The 15,051-nt window shown below is 35.3% G+C and overlaps 1 protein-coding gene across 3 annotated transcripts in view; it reads right to left on the reverse strand.

The window, feature by feature from the left end:
• Positions 1 to 15,051, reverse strand: part of LOC145294077 (zinc finger protein 488-like) — a 215,454-nt gene that overhangs the window by 5,725 nt on the left and 194,678 nt on the right. For all 3 annotated transcript variants that reach the window (XM_080141129.1, XM_080141128.1, XM_080141130.1), the window contains exons 2-3: positions 11,258 to 11,411; positions 7,198 to 7,417 (exon numbers count right to left, since the gene is read on the reverse strand). In XM_080141129.1, coding sequence (XP_079997255.1) covers positions 7,198 to 7,417; positions 11,258 to 11,395 — 358 coding nt within the window. In that variant the 5' untranslated portion in view covers positions 11,396 to 11,411. The remainder of the gene's footprint in view (positions 1 to 7,197; positions 7,418 to 11,257; positions 11,412 to 15,051) is intronic.

Consider the following 15,051-nt stretch of genomic DNA (forward strand, 5'->3'; position numbering starts at 1 on the left):
TTCAAAAACATATTACTGGCATCTTTGCTACTGCGGCCATTACTATCACCATTTTTAATATGACCAGCAGCATCAGCAACAGACTCTGTGAATGATTCTTTTCATATCACAATCGAAATGCATGTAGCGAGGTTAGCGTGATGCTGAACTAATCGTCATTGTAATGCAGCGGGTTGGGTCGTTGGTAGAGACCAACGAAGACCTGCTCATATCAGATTGTATATATGCATGTAGTGCGTGGGGTGAGGCGGTTTTCAGAAAAGCTTCTAAGCGTGCGGGTTACGGTAAGATTTGTAAAAGTGCGGTCAAGTCAAAAATCGGTTCATCTGCTACTTCTTAAGTGGTTTCACGTGATCCAAGCAGAAGAAGATGAGATATTCTTACGATCTGTCCATTTTAAAATGTATGCGTTTAGCAATAAAACTATTATTACAAATTTAAGTGTGGCAGATTGATGGAAAACAAAGCCTCTTATAGGGAAACCAAGCTAAAGAATTCTATTTCACGTGTAAGCGTGACAGAGCGATGCACATTTTATATGAATTTAAGCATGACATACCGACGAAAACGTTATATAGACTTCAGTGTTACAAGCCCACAAAAAAGCTTTATAAACATTAGTGTAACAAACTCACGAAAACACTATATTGACTTTACTATGACAAAACGGAAAATGCTATATAGCTTTAGTGTGACAGAACGACTAAAATGTTATATTATTTTAGCTTTACACACCGACGACAGAGTTATATTAACTTTAGTGTGACAGAACGGAATACATGTTATAATATTTTAGTGTGACAGACCGACAAAATGTCATATTTACTTTAGTGTGACAGAACGAAAAAAAATTTGTATACTTTAGTATGACAACCGACATTAAATATATATATAAGATTTAATGCGACAGCTCCCCAACCAAATGCTATATGTTCTTTAGTATGATGGAACAAAAAATACTGTATTCTTTCAGCGCGACAGATCGATAAAAATGTCATATTTATGTATGATAGAACAAAAGAATGCTATATTAAGCTTGAGTGTAACAAACTAAGAAAATGCTATATTAACTAGTGTGACAAAAAAATACTATTTTACTTCACTGTGACAGGCCGACCAAAAAAGGTATACAAAATTTAGCGTGACAGACAAATGTTTATATAAGCTTTAGTATGACACATTCGCAAAATTGTTATGCATTTTGTGTGACGGACATAAAAAAATGCCATATTAATTTTAATGTGGCATATAATCGGAAAAATGCTATAAAAGCGTTAGTGTGACAGACCGATTTAAACGCTGTATAAAGTTAAGCATGATTAACCAATCGAGATAGAGACTCTCTTGTAGAGATAACTGGACGCTTCTGACAAGGCTATTTCACTATAGATGACAGGGCGGCGACACTGTTATTTCAAATATAAGCGTGACCAACCGACCGCTCATATGTATTAATTTATCTACCTTGAGCTTCTTATATCTATCTGTATATCTATTTTCTCCTTTTCTCTCTCACGCTTTATCCCTTTGTCTATCCGCCTATTCCTCTTTTTCTCTTTCTTTTTCGTGTATATATTTTTTTAAATATAACGTTCCCATCCAGCATGTTTAACTATGCAATTTGAAACTGATTCGTAACATAGCTACAAACCAACAGAGTCTTTCATTAACATACATGGACGCATCTAAAAATAAAAGCAAAGGACATGTGTGGATGCACCACAAAGCATCGGATGAGCTGTAATCGGATCTGGACAGAAGAACACTACGACAATGACGGTGACAACTAATTCGCCGCCATCTTGGTCGACGTCTATTACATCTTTGTGATCATCCATCCTTCTGTTTGTCCATTTGCGTGTATTTGCATAGTTCATCTTACCCCCTCACCCTATTTCTTGCACATACACACGCATTACTCTCTTAAACGTCTGGTTGTAGCAGCTCTATTTTCAACTATAAATTTCTTTCGATATCTCCGTATTTTCAAGGTTTTTTTTTATTTTCATGTTATTTTGTTCTAGCTGAATAAGTGGTATCCTACTGGATGCCAGACATTCACTCCCCCATCTCATACGTTCCAACCGAAAGATATTTTAGCATTCTGACCATTCCTTCAATTGCAATTGTTTGTACCTCTCTTACACTTTGGTCACTGGATATATTTACCAGATTGATTTCAAAATCTTTTGTCATGAGCCCGGTTGCTCCTACAATTATTAGAATAATAGAGATCTTCCTAAGATTCCAGTTTCTTTTCATGTTGTGCATAAGAACTTGGTATTTCGTTATCGTTTCCTACTTAGCTCTGTTTAATAAAGCCTGATCGTGGCCACTAATTCCACTAAGGTTGCTTCTTTCCCTCCCTTTTCTTATATCAACTTGTCAAGCTTATCTAATCTATATAGTTTTATGTTTAATCAATCACAACGTGTTTCTGTAAGGTAGGGGTGTATGTGTATTTGTTAAAATGACTCTAAAAGTTCATCTTCATTTATCCTAATTTTCTATCTTAGTTACTAAATAAATGCGTTCATTATCTACCTATCAGTCTCAGTCTCTTTTTTTCTTTCTTTCTGTTTACATTTGTTCCCTGGTCTCCACTAAGCGTTAAAATACTACGCTTCGAAATTAGAATTGAATACTATCAGGAACCAATATTACAAATCAATATAAGCATTATAATCTCTGTGATTTTAGGAGCATGCAAAATATGTTAAGAATGAAAGCGCAAACCGTTTCAAATATCTCCCTGTAATATTCAACAAGACCTTGCTACGCGCGTGATTGGAAATCCCTACTGTTTTCTATTTTCCTGACTACCAACACGCAGAGATAAAAATGTAATTGGAACAAACATCTCGATGCACAATTCCTTAAGAATCTCACCCCCTAATTCACAGTAATTCCTGTGCGGCAATGTGCTTTGTATCAGGTGAATATAAGTAAAAAAATAAATTAATTAATAACACACACACACACACACACACACACACACACACACACACACACACACACACACACATATATATTGTATTAGCCAATATATATTTGTTTCCACATGTTCGTATGTGTGTGTGTGTGTACTTTTTAATGTTTCATGTTTTTCGTTCTATATCTAACATAATGAATATATATTATTATTCTCTGTCTCACACTTTCAATTTGTTCATATATGTACTTCAGTATACTTATACCGCTTTTCCCTCGCCCTGTCCCCCCCTCTCTCTCTCTCTCTCTCTCTCTCTATATATATATATATATATATATATATGGAGAGATAGATAGATAGAGAGACAGAGACAGAGAGATAGATTCTCTTTATATGATTATGATCGAAGTTTGTGTATAATAATGTGTGGTTAGGTGCACGGAAGATTCTGGTTCTTGTTTTATCACCGTGTGTTTCTATCTATGACATATATGAGTGCTTTTGTATATATATATATATATATATATATATATATATATATATATATATATATATATATATATATATATATATATACGTCCTTCGACATTCTTTGCGGCTTCTTCTTCGTATATCGCAAGGTTTGATGCTTACGTTGATCTCCGCTTTTGGTTTCGTGCGCTTCACTCTTAAAAGAAGATTTTCCCGCCATGCAAGATGGCCAAGAAAACCATCACAAGATGGCCGAAATAAATCCCCACTCGCAAAAAAACAAAAAAAGAAAAAAAAAAAAGAAAAAGATATTAGGCTTTATTTCGCTTGCTTCGTCTTTTAAGAAACTTCTTGATTTTTCTTTAGATGCGCCCTGTATGAGATTTTTTCTGTTTTTCTGTCGGTTGGTCCGTCGGTTTTAATTTTATATAACATTTTCATCGCAGTGGACCTACTTAGATTTTACTGGTATTTACCCCAGACAAAGCGTTATGCCACTTTGACCTAAGGGGTTACTTTTTGAGACCATGTCTACAGGGGCCTATGTAAAGAATTAGGCAACTAGGTGTTTGTTCATATTACATTCAAACTTCTGCATCTACAGCCAGGGAAGCAGTAAACATGAGGGGATTTCCAATGTTTAGCAGTACGAGTGAAGGGACGTCAACAGTAAAGAGACTGCATTTTGCTGTTATTTTACTTACGTTCACTTCAAACAAGACACATCATCACTTGTACGTAAAGGGTTACTATTTAGGATCATGTTTAGAGAAGATGCGCCTGATGTTGCATTTAAACTTCTGCATGCCAGGACAGTCAGGGCAGCAATTAGCAAAGTTTGATGTTCGAGGAAAAAAAACTATTAGAGTAGAAGGGTTCCCGGCATTTAGGGAGCTAAGGGCGTGAATTTGTTTCTAAGCGGGTTTGTTGGCCGTATGTACGTCAAGGGGGCACCAATGCTATTAGTTCGTCAGAACAAATTCTATTAAAGTACTTTTTAAAAAGACGCACGGATGTCACATTGCGGTAATGAGACAGGGATTAGGACTTGGTTGATAGTTCGAAGCGAGTTTATTTGGAGGTTCTTCTTTGGTGGTTTTGTAGAAATATACGATGCTCCCTTTTATGTGAGTAAGTTTCTAGCACAGTAGAGGGAGCCCACGTTTTTGCAGCAGCCTTGACAATTTTCTCAATGTATTTGTTTCAATTCATGTTGACTGGATATGTCCAAACATCTATAAAAGTGTTACGATCAGTCAGTCCGTCACATTTAAACATGTAAAAAAAATTTCTTTTACACGTCAAGCTTAAATTCGAAATAGCATTTTTTCGGTGTTCTTTCATATGTATTTTTGAAGCATCATTTAAATCTGTTAAAATTGGAAACAAAATGGCGTTGACACCGTCTATTACCATTCGTTAACATGTTATGTGTAACATTGAAATATCATTGTTATCGATAAACGCGCCGATTGAATGGACGCACATAAAGAATATCTGGTCTTATTTATTTACTTATGGGATTTTTTTGGTTTTCTACTTATTTGCATCTTGGTTCTTTTCTCCTTATGGGAAAGAAGAATTGCTCGAAAGTAGGTATCATGTCATGAAAAACAGTATTTTGTGTCGCAAGAACGTCAAAGTTAAAAGCAAAATATCGGCTCCGTTGTTTTTACGCGGCCACAAGATAAAAACTGCACTTAAACACTGCAGCAGACGCGCGTGAGAGACATCGAAGCACTTGATTTAATTCCTTTATATATATATATATATATATATATATATATATATATATATATATATATATATATATATATATATATATATATATATATCAAACTAGAAACTAATGGATTCGTGCGTCCACTTGTGTTTTCATTTTTGTGCATATATTTATCCCTCTCCATGTCCGCTCGGTTTTTTAAATGTAAACATGCAAGTGGATATCGCCAAAATACGTGGTACAGCACGCACAACGACACACATTATATATACACACACATACACACAAACACACATATATGTGTGTGGGCATACACACATATACACAGGTTGTCTATAAATTAACCATATTTTTAAGATAATTTATATTTGACGAGAACTAATTATAATATAAAGCTGAACATCTGTGTGTGTGTGTGTCTGGTCATGAATAGGCCCCTATATGGTTGACTATTATAGAAAACTGATCAAATATAATGATAGAAGATGTACCGAGACACAGGAATGGGTATGTTTGATCTGGCATAATGATGATTCAATAAAATTGTGGGGTCTGTGTACGCGCCTGGTCCACAAAGTATGAAAATAAAAAAATTTAAAAAAAGTTTACAAGTGTTTTTGATATAGATGCACATAATAATACTTTGATAAGTATGTTTTAACTTAAATAGGGATGGTATAATAAAATTGTGGGGTCTGCGTTCGCGCCTGGCTTCCATTGAATGGAAATAGGCACAAACTTTAATAAAGACTTTTCATATCTATCTGCGTAAGTATACTTTAATAATTATGTTTCAGTTTGAAGAAATATGATATAATAAAATTATGGGGTGTTCGTTTGCGCCTGACCTCTATAGAATGGAAATATGTTACAAAGTTTAACAAGTTTTTTTTAATATAGATCCACATATTATTGTGATAAGTGTTTCAGTGTGAACAGGTATGGTATAATAAATTATGGGGTTTATCTATTTTATTTTTACTTTCATCATATTTTGCTTTGGTTTTGATACCCCCAAATTCGAAGCTATCTCTTTACAACCCTTCCTTTTCATAACCTATCATACTTTCATAAATCAGTCCATTTTCTGTAGGCTGTTTTTTTTTAACCCAGTCAACGACGTGTGCTTTTGCTAGTATATATATATATATATATATATATATATATATATATATATATATATGTATGTATATATATATATATATATATATATATATATATATATATATATATATATATACTGTGATTTATCAATTAACCATTTATACCTATTGTTTTGGGAGTATAAAAATCTTGTTCATTAGATTAAAGCATGTCCCGTTTGTCAGTTAGCGGGTTCATTCTTAATATAAAGTAGATACTTTTTTCTTTCACTTATTAAAATAAAAACCTGATAAAAAGCACTTTATTGTTTTACCCACATTCAGTTTCATTATATTCATCTCAATTTATCTGGTTTTACTTTCAAAATGGCATTTTTATAAACTGCAAATAAGTAGTGTTTCCTAATCTCTAAAATTCACTATTAAACCATGAACATACGGTCTTCTTAAGTCCTTGACAGAATAGATTTCACAAAACGGCGACGATATTTAGTAAATCAATCACGAACCATCTTTATGTGTGTGTATATGTATCTGAACAATCTATGACTCCTCCTTGAAAAACATTCACAAAAAACACTCGACTAGCTATAGCCACTATAAACGATTTCTCCCACTCTCTCTCTCTGTTCTTAAATTTAAACACAGATTCCATGAACAAAGCTTTTTTTCCCAGAACCGCCCGCTTATGGAACACTATTTCGCTGGCCTGCTTGCCGGTTGAATACAACAGGGTATTCTTCAAATCCAATGTACAGTTCTTGTTTAGTCGTCCCCATACATAATCAAATTATACCCAATTTATACACTTAACGATTACTATAATACCATCTCACGCTTATCCTTGAGTGGCCTTTGAGCCTTGATGAAAAAATATGTGCGTACGTGCGTAAGTGTGTGCGCGCTGTTGCGTTCATTTTTTTTTTTTTTTTTTGCTTATATGTATATTTTTTGTAATGTCAAATTACCTCTTTGCTTTCTCTGGACTTCAGGAATGGCCAGAATCTGAGAGAAATCCTTGCTGTACCACACGAACAGGTCCTCGTTTCTCTTGATAATCCTCAGAGCCCGGTAATAAACGTAGCCGTCTTTCATGTAGGCTTCAATATTCTGCTCCTCCTCGTCACGAGCTGGCTGGATGTAAGGCAACCACTCGACTGTGCGGTCTTTATTCTCCATTAGATCCACCTGCAACGCAATACAGTTGAAAGTTAACATCGAACGAAATAAGAAAACTCATAAGACAAGGGCGGGGGCTGAGATTATTGTCAAACTTAAGAGTAAAGTTTATATTCATAATATTTTGATTGCAGAAATTCTTCTCTGGACCAAATTACTGTACGTTTGCAATAACAGATGCCACGTACAAATTTATATCCTAACTATTATCCACCGTCTTTTGTAACTTTAGACCGTTTCATACACATTTATTCGTTATAATAAAATTGTACATTACGTCCTAGGAGAAACATTATCACGATCGCCAATATCTTTAGATAGTCCTCCTACCGTCCCGAGTCAAGACCGGGAAGATATATACACATTATAACAATATTGCCCTGAAACCCTTCTAAACTGGATCATACACTCATAGGCATACAATTACCTTTCCAATTCCCGGTTCAAAAACGAATAATTTCTCCCTACTAACATTTCAGCTCTTCTAATTGGCTGAGAATATAATAATCTATTATTCTAGAATAAAACATTTCTTACAAAAAACGAACACGCCAGATCTTTACAAATATGGCCGCTCTCTCTACACGAAGCAACAGTTTTAAACCAAATACAAAATTATTAAACGCTCATTCTGATAAAGTTACGTGCTTAGGCCCTCACATTTATGCGCTTCCTCTACAAAAAAAACAAGCCGTGAAATAAAATACGCACAATTTACCGATATCATTGTTGTTTTTTTCGCTTACGATTATACTGAGGAAATGGACAAAGCTTCTATTTCTTTTTTATTGTTTCTTTGGTTACGCTTTGTTTAATAACGGGCCGTTTCCTTCTTATACGTTTTTCTTTATTCGCGTTTTTTTTCGATACCTATGCACACATTAACATCGAGAATACATTACCCCCCAAAAATAAACAAAACAACCCTGAAACATAACATTTTTATTTATGGTTACCATTGTTTACTTTGCGTTTCCTGCATTAACAAGTTAGGATTCAGTTGATGACCCAATATCGTATGTATGATTATAGATAAATTAAAGACACACGTCCCTTTAACAAGACGACTTTTTTTCTTTTTGTTAATTAGTATTTGCGCTTCGGGATTCTGACAGCGATTATCAATGTTAAATATGAAACAAATATTCTGACAACTCCCCATTTCCTTCTCAGAGGACGGGGTGTCTATTCCAAGAGCCGTTCTTAGTAAGGGAATGTTGGGGGGACAGAGGAGGTTGGGGGTGTACGTTTTAAAAGCCGTTCTTAACACGAGGAGGTTGGTGGTGTCCGTTCCAAAAGCTGTTCTTATCATGAGGAGGTTGGGGGGGGGGGTTGGCAACATCATCCTCAACAACAACAACAACAACAACAACAACGGTACTTTATTGTTATACGAGGGGAGCTGCTGGATTATAGACCTTTTTTTTTTTTAGATAACTCTTTACCTTAGATCCACCTACACACTTTCCTTTTAAATGACGACTTTTGTAGGTTTACTACTATGCTGATTCAGAAAATCTCATTTATATTTAACGGATACAAGTAGTTTTCGAAAAATGTAATTATATCCGACTGACACAACCACCACCAAATTTCTTTGTTGTTCCAAAGTATTTGCGCGTGGGGATCCTGGCAGCGATTAGCAAGGTGAAATTTTTGGCAAATATTTGGACAGTCACCCCCACTACCAAACTGGTGGTGTCTATTCCGAAAGGAGTTCCTATCTATCTATCTATCTATCTATCTATCTATCTATCTATCTATCTATCTATCATTAATCGATGAGCAGACGAGAGACATTTAGATCGTTATGTTTTGACTGTGTGGATTTTTCCTTGCTAATGGGTTCAAATCTCTCAACCGGCGGTAATCGTGGCACCCTACACTGATGGTTCATGAAAGGATGAAACACTAGTGTCTGCAGGTATTAAAAAATAATTATATATATATATATATATATATATATATATATATATATATATATATATATATATATATATATATATATACATCGGCCAGTCCGTCAATTTCGACGATGACGCAGTATGATATATATATATATATATATATATATATATATATATATATATATATATATATATATATATATATATATATATAGGGAAATGGGGTGTTGTCAGAATATTTGTTTTATATTTAACCTTGATAATCGTTGTCAGAATCCCGAGGCGCAAATACTATATATATATATAGCGAGAGAGAGAGAGAGAGAGAGAGAGAGAGAGAGAGAGAGAGAGAGAGAGAGAGAGAGAGAGAGAGAGAGTATTTTATATTAAAATTATGCATTACAGTGTCTGTCGGGTTTCGTTGATTTGATCATGCAGAATCTGGCATGGAAACTGCTTTATAGAAATAGACCCATTCTTTCCCCACCATCTAACAGACGAAAACTCGAAGAAAAGATGGGATAAATACAAATCACTGATTCAAGTTAGGCGGTGTTTACTTTCTTGCGTTCCCAATAAAAGATATTCCGTGTTCTTAAATATTTGTTTGTTATTATTACTTGTTTAAAATGGGATTTAAATTTTTTTTTTAATTTAATGTAATCCTAGCGACAACTCTGAAACAACTCTCTATTAATGTCAATTGTTTGTGTAGGCGTGTTTCGTTAGAAAACGTTTTGTCGCTCACGATTTCTACTGTCATCATCATCATCATCATCATCATCATCTGAAGATTCTATTGTTGGCATTGGTTTCCCCCATATTTTACTAGTCAGAATTCTTTCATCGGAGATTACGGGAAGGACCACGCAAAGGTTGCCAACATCCTAAGTGAAAGTTATTCATGCGGAACAAACTGGATTCAAACTTTGGACATTCAGGTCGTCAGTCCGTGTCGTTAACCATTAAACCATCGTCACCTATGATCTGTCGATCAGCTACTATCTGCTAAAAATCCGTGATTTCTGACAATTAGTCCTCTTCAAAATATTGACCCCGGCCACAGATTTAATTTTCGGAAATTATTCAAACAATGACGTTTATATTTATCTAGATGACAAATCCGGAAATTGGATATCTCATCTAATAGGGAAGAGAAATAATAATATGCTGAAACTGCTGCTTTAAAGTTGGGCCATGTAATTGACAGGCTGTCTGTTTTTAAACGAATGTGTCGGAGGAGAGTGTTTTTTAAGAGTGTAGTTTGTACTCGTCTTTTATGCTATTAAATTTGCTCGTCACTTCTGCTCTCCCCTACTTTCTCTCTCTCTCTTTCTCTCTTTCTTTCTCACAGTGTTTCACTATTAAGATATTTAAAATCTACTTGCCCACTTCTCTCTTTTTCCTTCTTTCTCCCACTCACTCTCTCTCTATTCTCTTCCTCTCTTTTTCTCTCTATGTTTCATTACCTATTAAGATACTTCTCTCCCCATCTCTCCTTCAATTTTTCCCTCTCTTTCTCTTTCCCCCTCTCTTTCTCCCTCTGTATTTCACTGTCTGTTGTAATATTTAGATTTTACTTCCCACATCTTCCCTCTCACTCCTCCTCTCTACAATTCTATCTGTTTTTTTTCTCTCTCTCTCTTCCTCCATCCTTCTCTCTCTCTATCTCAATGTCATGTTGTTTTGTTCTCTTTCTTTTTTTTCTTTTCAGCTCGTTTTTTTTTTCTTGATATATAAAAATTGAAGTGTTTGATTTCGAGTTGTATTTATATAAAACTATCTTTTACACCCAACCACATCCATTCGAAAATGGACAAGCCCACAATCCTTGCGAGAACTCTGAAACAGCTATAGCATCTTAACATTGAAACCATTTTTTTTAAAATGATTTTGTTTAATTGTCTTATGAAAACCAATAGAACCGATGAATGTTACAAACTTTTAGTAGAATTCCATCAACTTGTTTGTCTTTGGTCAGCAGTCCAATGAAGGCAGCTGGGTCAGTCTTGGTCTGTGATGCTGGAAAAGGGCCAAATATTTGACCGTAGTCTATGTCAGTCAGCGTGATGACACCCATAGTGACTAACGATCACCTGCAATAAGATATCGAAAAACATCTTGGTTAGAAGAAATTAAAAAAAACAAAACAAAAAAAAAACAACGAAATATATTCACCTGAAAATAAAAAATAAAAATAAATAAACAAACGAAATATGTTCACCTGAAAATGAATAAGTTTAAAAAATCTTCATTGCCGTCATCAATAACAGTAGTAGTAGTAGTAGTAGTAGTAGTAGTAGTAGTAGCAGCAGCAAAAGCCACCCCTAAATTCAATCTTTCTGCACTATTTCGGTTCTTGGCAGGTCCACTCACGATGGACAGGTCTGACACCTAGTGGTATTAAGGCCGAAAGCTGACTAACAGGTTTCTAGTGAAAATCCAAGAGGAGAGAACTTCTGGATGCATCATTTTCTGATTGTACCCGCCTTTGAATCTGTAGCACCCAAGATCGTATCAGGCCTAAAACCATAAACCATTTTTCCGGCGACTTTGGCAATGGATTTGATGTAAATCTTCCATTTCATGTCTAAGATTCAGGTAAGTCTCAGATAGTAAGTTCCAGAAAGTAAGTCAAATCAGGGGGCGTTCTCAATTGGGGAAAAGTCAAAATCAGAGCGTTGGTGATAAAAGGAAAGAATCTTAATCTTTACAACGAATTTAAGAATAGCTTTAGCATTGCAAACTTTAGGACCTCTTTATTAAGCGCGAATCCGTAAATATTGATGCTTTTTGGCAGAAGCTTTTATTTTAGTACTCTAAGATGGAATTGGATGTTGTCTTCGATGACGACAATCAGAAAAAGTGCTGTACAAAGAATTCGAAGACAGATCAGCAAATGTCGAGCTTCGTTGAAGGCTCCACCATCATTCTTTGTTTGTCGTTCATGCATCCCAACCGGCGGAACATCGACACTTCTCCCACAACACCTACCACCCCCACGGACTTTCCAGCTGGTCACAGCATTTATCTGAATGACATATGGCAACACCTCCAAACTTGTCCCCCTATTTTCTTCACTGCTTTTTATTTATTTATTTTGAAGCAGGGTAGGAAGTAGTTGTGCACGGACAGGAAGGATCGACAGAAAAGGACGGTTGAAAACCCTAAATACAAACAGTGAGGGCAGAGGGGTTGAACGGCATTACCGTGTATGGGGATGGCGACGGAGATATAGTATAATAGCGGGAGGATAGCAAAGGATGTAACAGGAGATGGAGGAGGAGGAGGAGGAGGAGGAGGAGGAGGAGGAGGAGGAGAGAAGGACTGTGTGAATGACATCTTACTACCATGACGTCAGAAGATACAGATTTTCGCTTACAATTCCTTTGTGGACTTCTGGTTAAAATCTCCAGCCAACCGCATGAAATAGGTTTACAAACACGGACCACCTGATATGAATTTGCTTGTCACTTCTGCTCTCCCCTACTTTCTCTCTTTCTCTCTTTCTTTCTTTCTTTCTTTCTCACAGTGTTTCACTATTAAGATATTTAAATTCTACTTGCCCACTTCTCTCTTTTTTCTTCTTTCTTCCACCCACCCTCTCTCTCTCTATCCTCTTCCTCTCTTTTTCTCTCTGTGTTTCATTATCTATTAAGATATTTCCCTCCCCATCTCTCCGTCAATCTTTCTCTCTCTTTCTCTTCCCACTCTCTTTCTCCCTCTGTATTTCACTGTCTTTTGAAGCATCTTCTCTATCACTCCTCCTCCCTACAATTCTATCTGTTTTTTTTCTCTCTCTCTTCCTCCATCCTCCTCTCTCTCAATGTCATGTTGTTTTTGTTCTCTTTCTTTTTTTTTCTCTTCAGCTCGTGATTAATTTAGTTAAGCGCCATTTTCAGTCCTTCTCTTTGGGTCTTTTTGTTGTTTTACATGCCGGGCCGACCCACATGTCCATACGGCGGCTGTCTGTGCATTCAACCATGCAAATTACACACACACACAACACAACACAGCACACACACACACACACACACACACACACACACACACACACACACACACACATACTACCTCTCTCTAGCTTTCCCTTGACAGCTTCTTTTTCTGCTCGTATATTTCTCTTTATCTCAACTTTACCCATTGTTTCTCTTATTTGCAAGTCCCCTGACGACCCCCCCCCTTTTCGATTTGGCCTTTTCGTTGTCCTGTCACACAGTCCGTTCCTGGTAAATCTGTCGAGTTTTAATGCATTCAACACTAATCATATTGTCCTTCCATGCTAATTAACCGATTTCGGGTAGGGAGGAGGCTGTGACAACATGCTTCTCTTCTTTTTCTTTTTTTTCTATTCTATTTATTCTTTTTCTTTTTTCATTCGTTCTTTCCTTTCTTTATTTTTACTGCCTCTTTTCCCTTTTTTTCTTATTTTTATATTCTTTCCTTCTACAATCCTTTCTTTACATTCATATATTTTTTTATTCCTTAGTCCCTTTTCTTTCTTTTACTCGTTATCAATCCTTTAGGTTCTCCTGTTAGTTTCTACTATACTGGATGCCCTCTGTTTCTTTCACTCGTGTTCTCTGTGTTCTCCTCCTATCGTTATGCTTTCACGTTTCTTTCTCTTTTCTTTCCTTTCTTTCCTTCTTTCTTTCATGTCTCTTTTCCTTTCTCTATTTATTTGTTTTTTCCTTCTTTTCTTTCACAATTACATTTTTTCTTATTATTTCTTTAGTGATTAATTTATACTTTTTATTTCCACTTTTCTCTTCCCTTTTCTCTTCCCCACCCCGTTTATTTTCGTTTATTTTCGTTTATTTTCGTTTATTTTCGTTTATTTCCTGCATCCAATTCAGAGTGATTCTCCATTCCTTCTTTGTCTTATTTTTGGTACTTATGCAGTTTATGAAACGTCCTCAAATATAACGCTACAAGATTCTTACTCCGTTACATTCTGTTCACTTAGAATGAGTGTTTTATGCCAAATTGAGAATTGAATATGGTAATATTCGTGATCATTTTTGCATTGAATACAAGTCTCTATGAATTTCTATCAATACCTAAGTGTGCATCGGACGAATACCATAATACTTAACTCGCTGCACCATATCAAAGATCCATAAAAAATTTCAGTAAGATCGTCCCGTAGTTTTTTTTTCTTTTTTAATTAGAACGGGCAAAGAAACTGACGAACTAAAAGAAATATAAGACTATTTTAAAAGCTATTTTTAATGTAGGAAGTATGGCATTTTTACTATTCTGTAGTTTCATCTAAAAAATGAATAAACAAAAGATAGCGTAAAAATGAATTGGCCTCGAAAATCTAAAATAACACGGCCTGTAAACTACACAAGCAGCTTATTTGTTTATTTCTTTTTCTTTCGTATGTTAGTTCCTTTTCTATTGTCTAACTTATGTTTCCTTTTTGCCCCTTTCTCGCAATATTTCTCCATTTTTTTCATTTTTATCTTATTATGCCTCTCATTCCTTTCCCTTTGTTTATTACCTTCACGTCTATAAATAGTATTTTAAATTTATTTTACCCATTTTTCTTCTTATATTTTCTTAATTTAGTGCTTGTGATATATATATATATATATATATATATATATATATATATATATATATATATATATACTAGCATGGGCGCCCGGCGTTGCCCGGGTGTTTGGATGTGTATGTTGAGCAAAAAAAAAAAAACACAGTGGTAGTAAGAAGGCAGACTCGAATCCGTAC

Source organism: Euprymna scolopes, chromosome 15 (genome assembly GCF_053919585.1).
Source record: "Euprymna scolopes isolate OS-2025 chromosome 15, ASM5391958v1, whole genome shotgun sequence".
NCBI classification, from domain to species: domain Eukaryota; kingdom Metazoa; phylum Mollusca; class Cephalopoda; order Sepiida; family Sepiolidae; genus Euprymna; species Euprymna scolopes.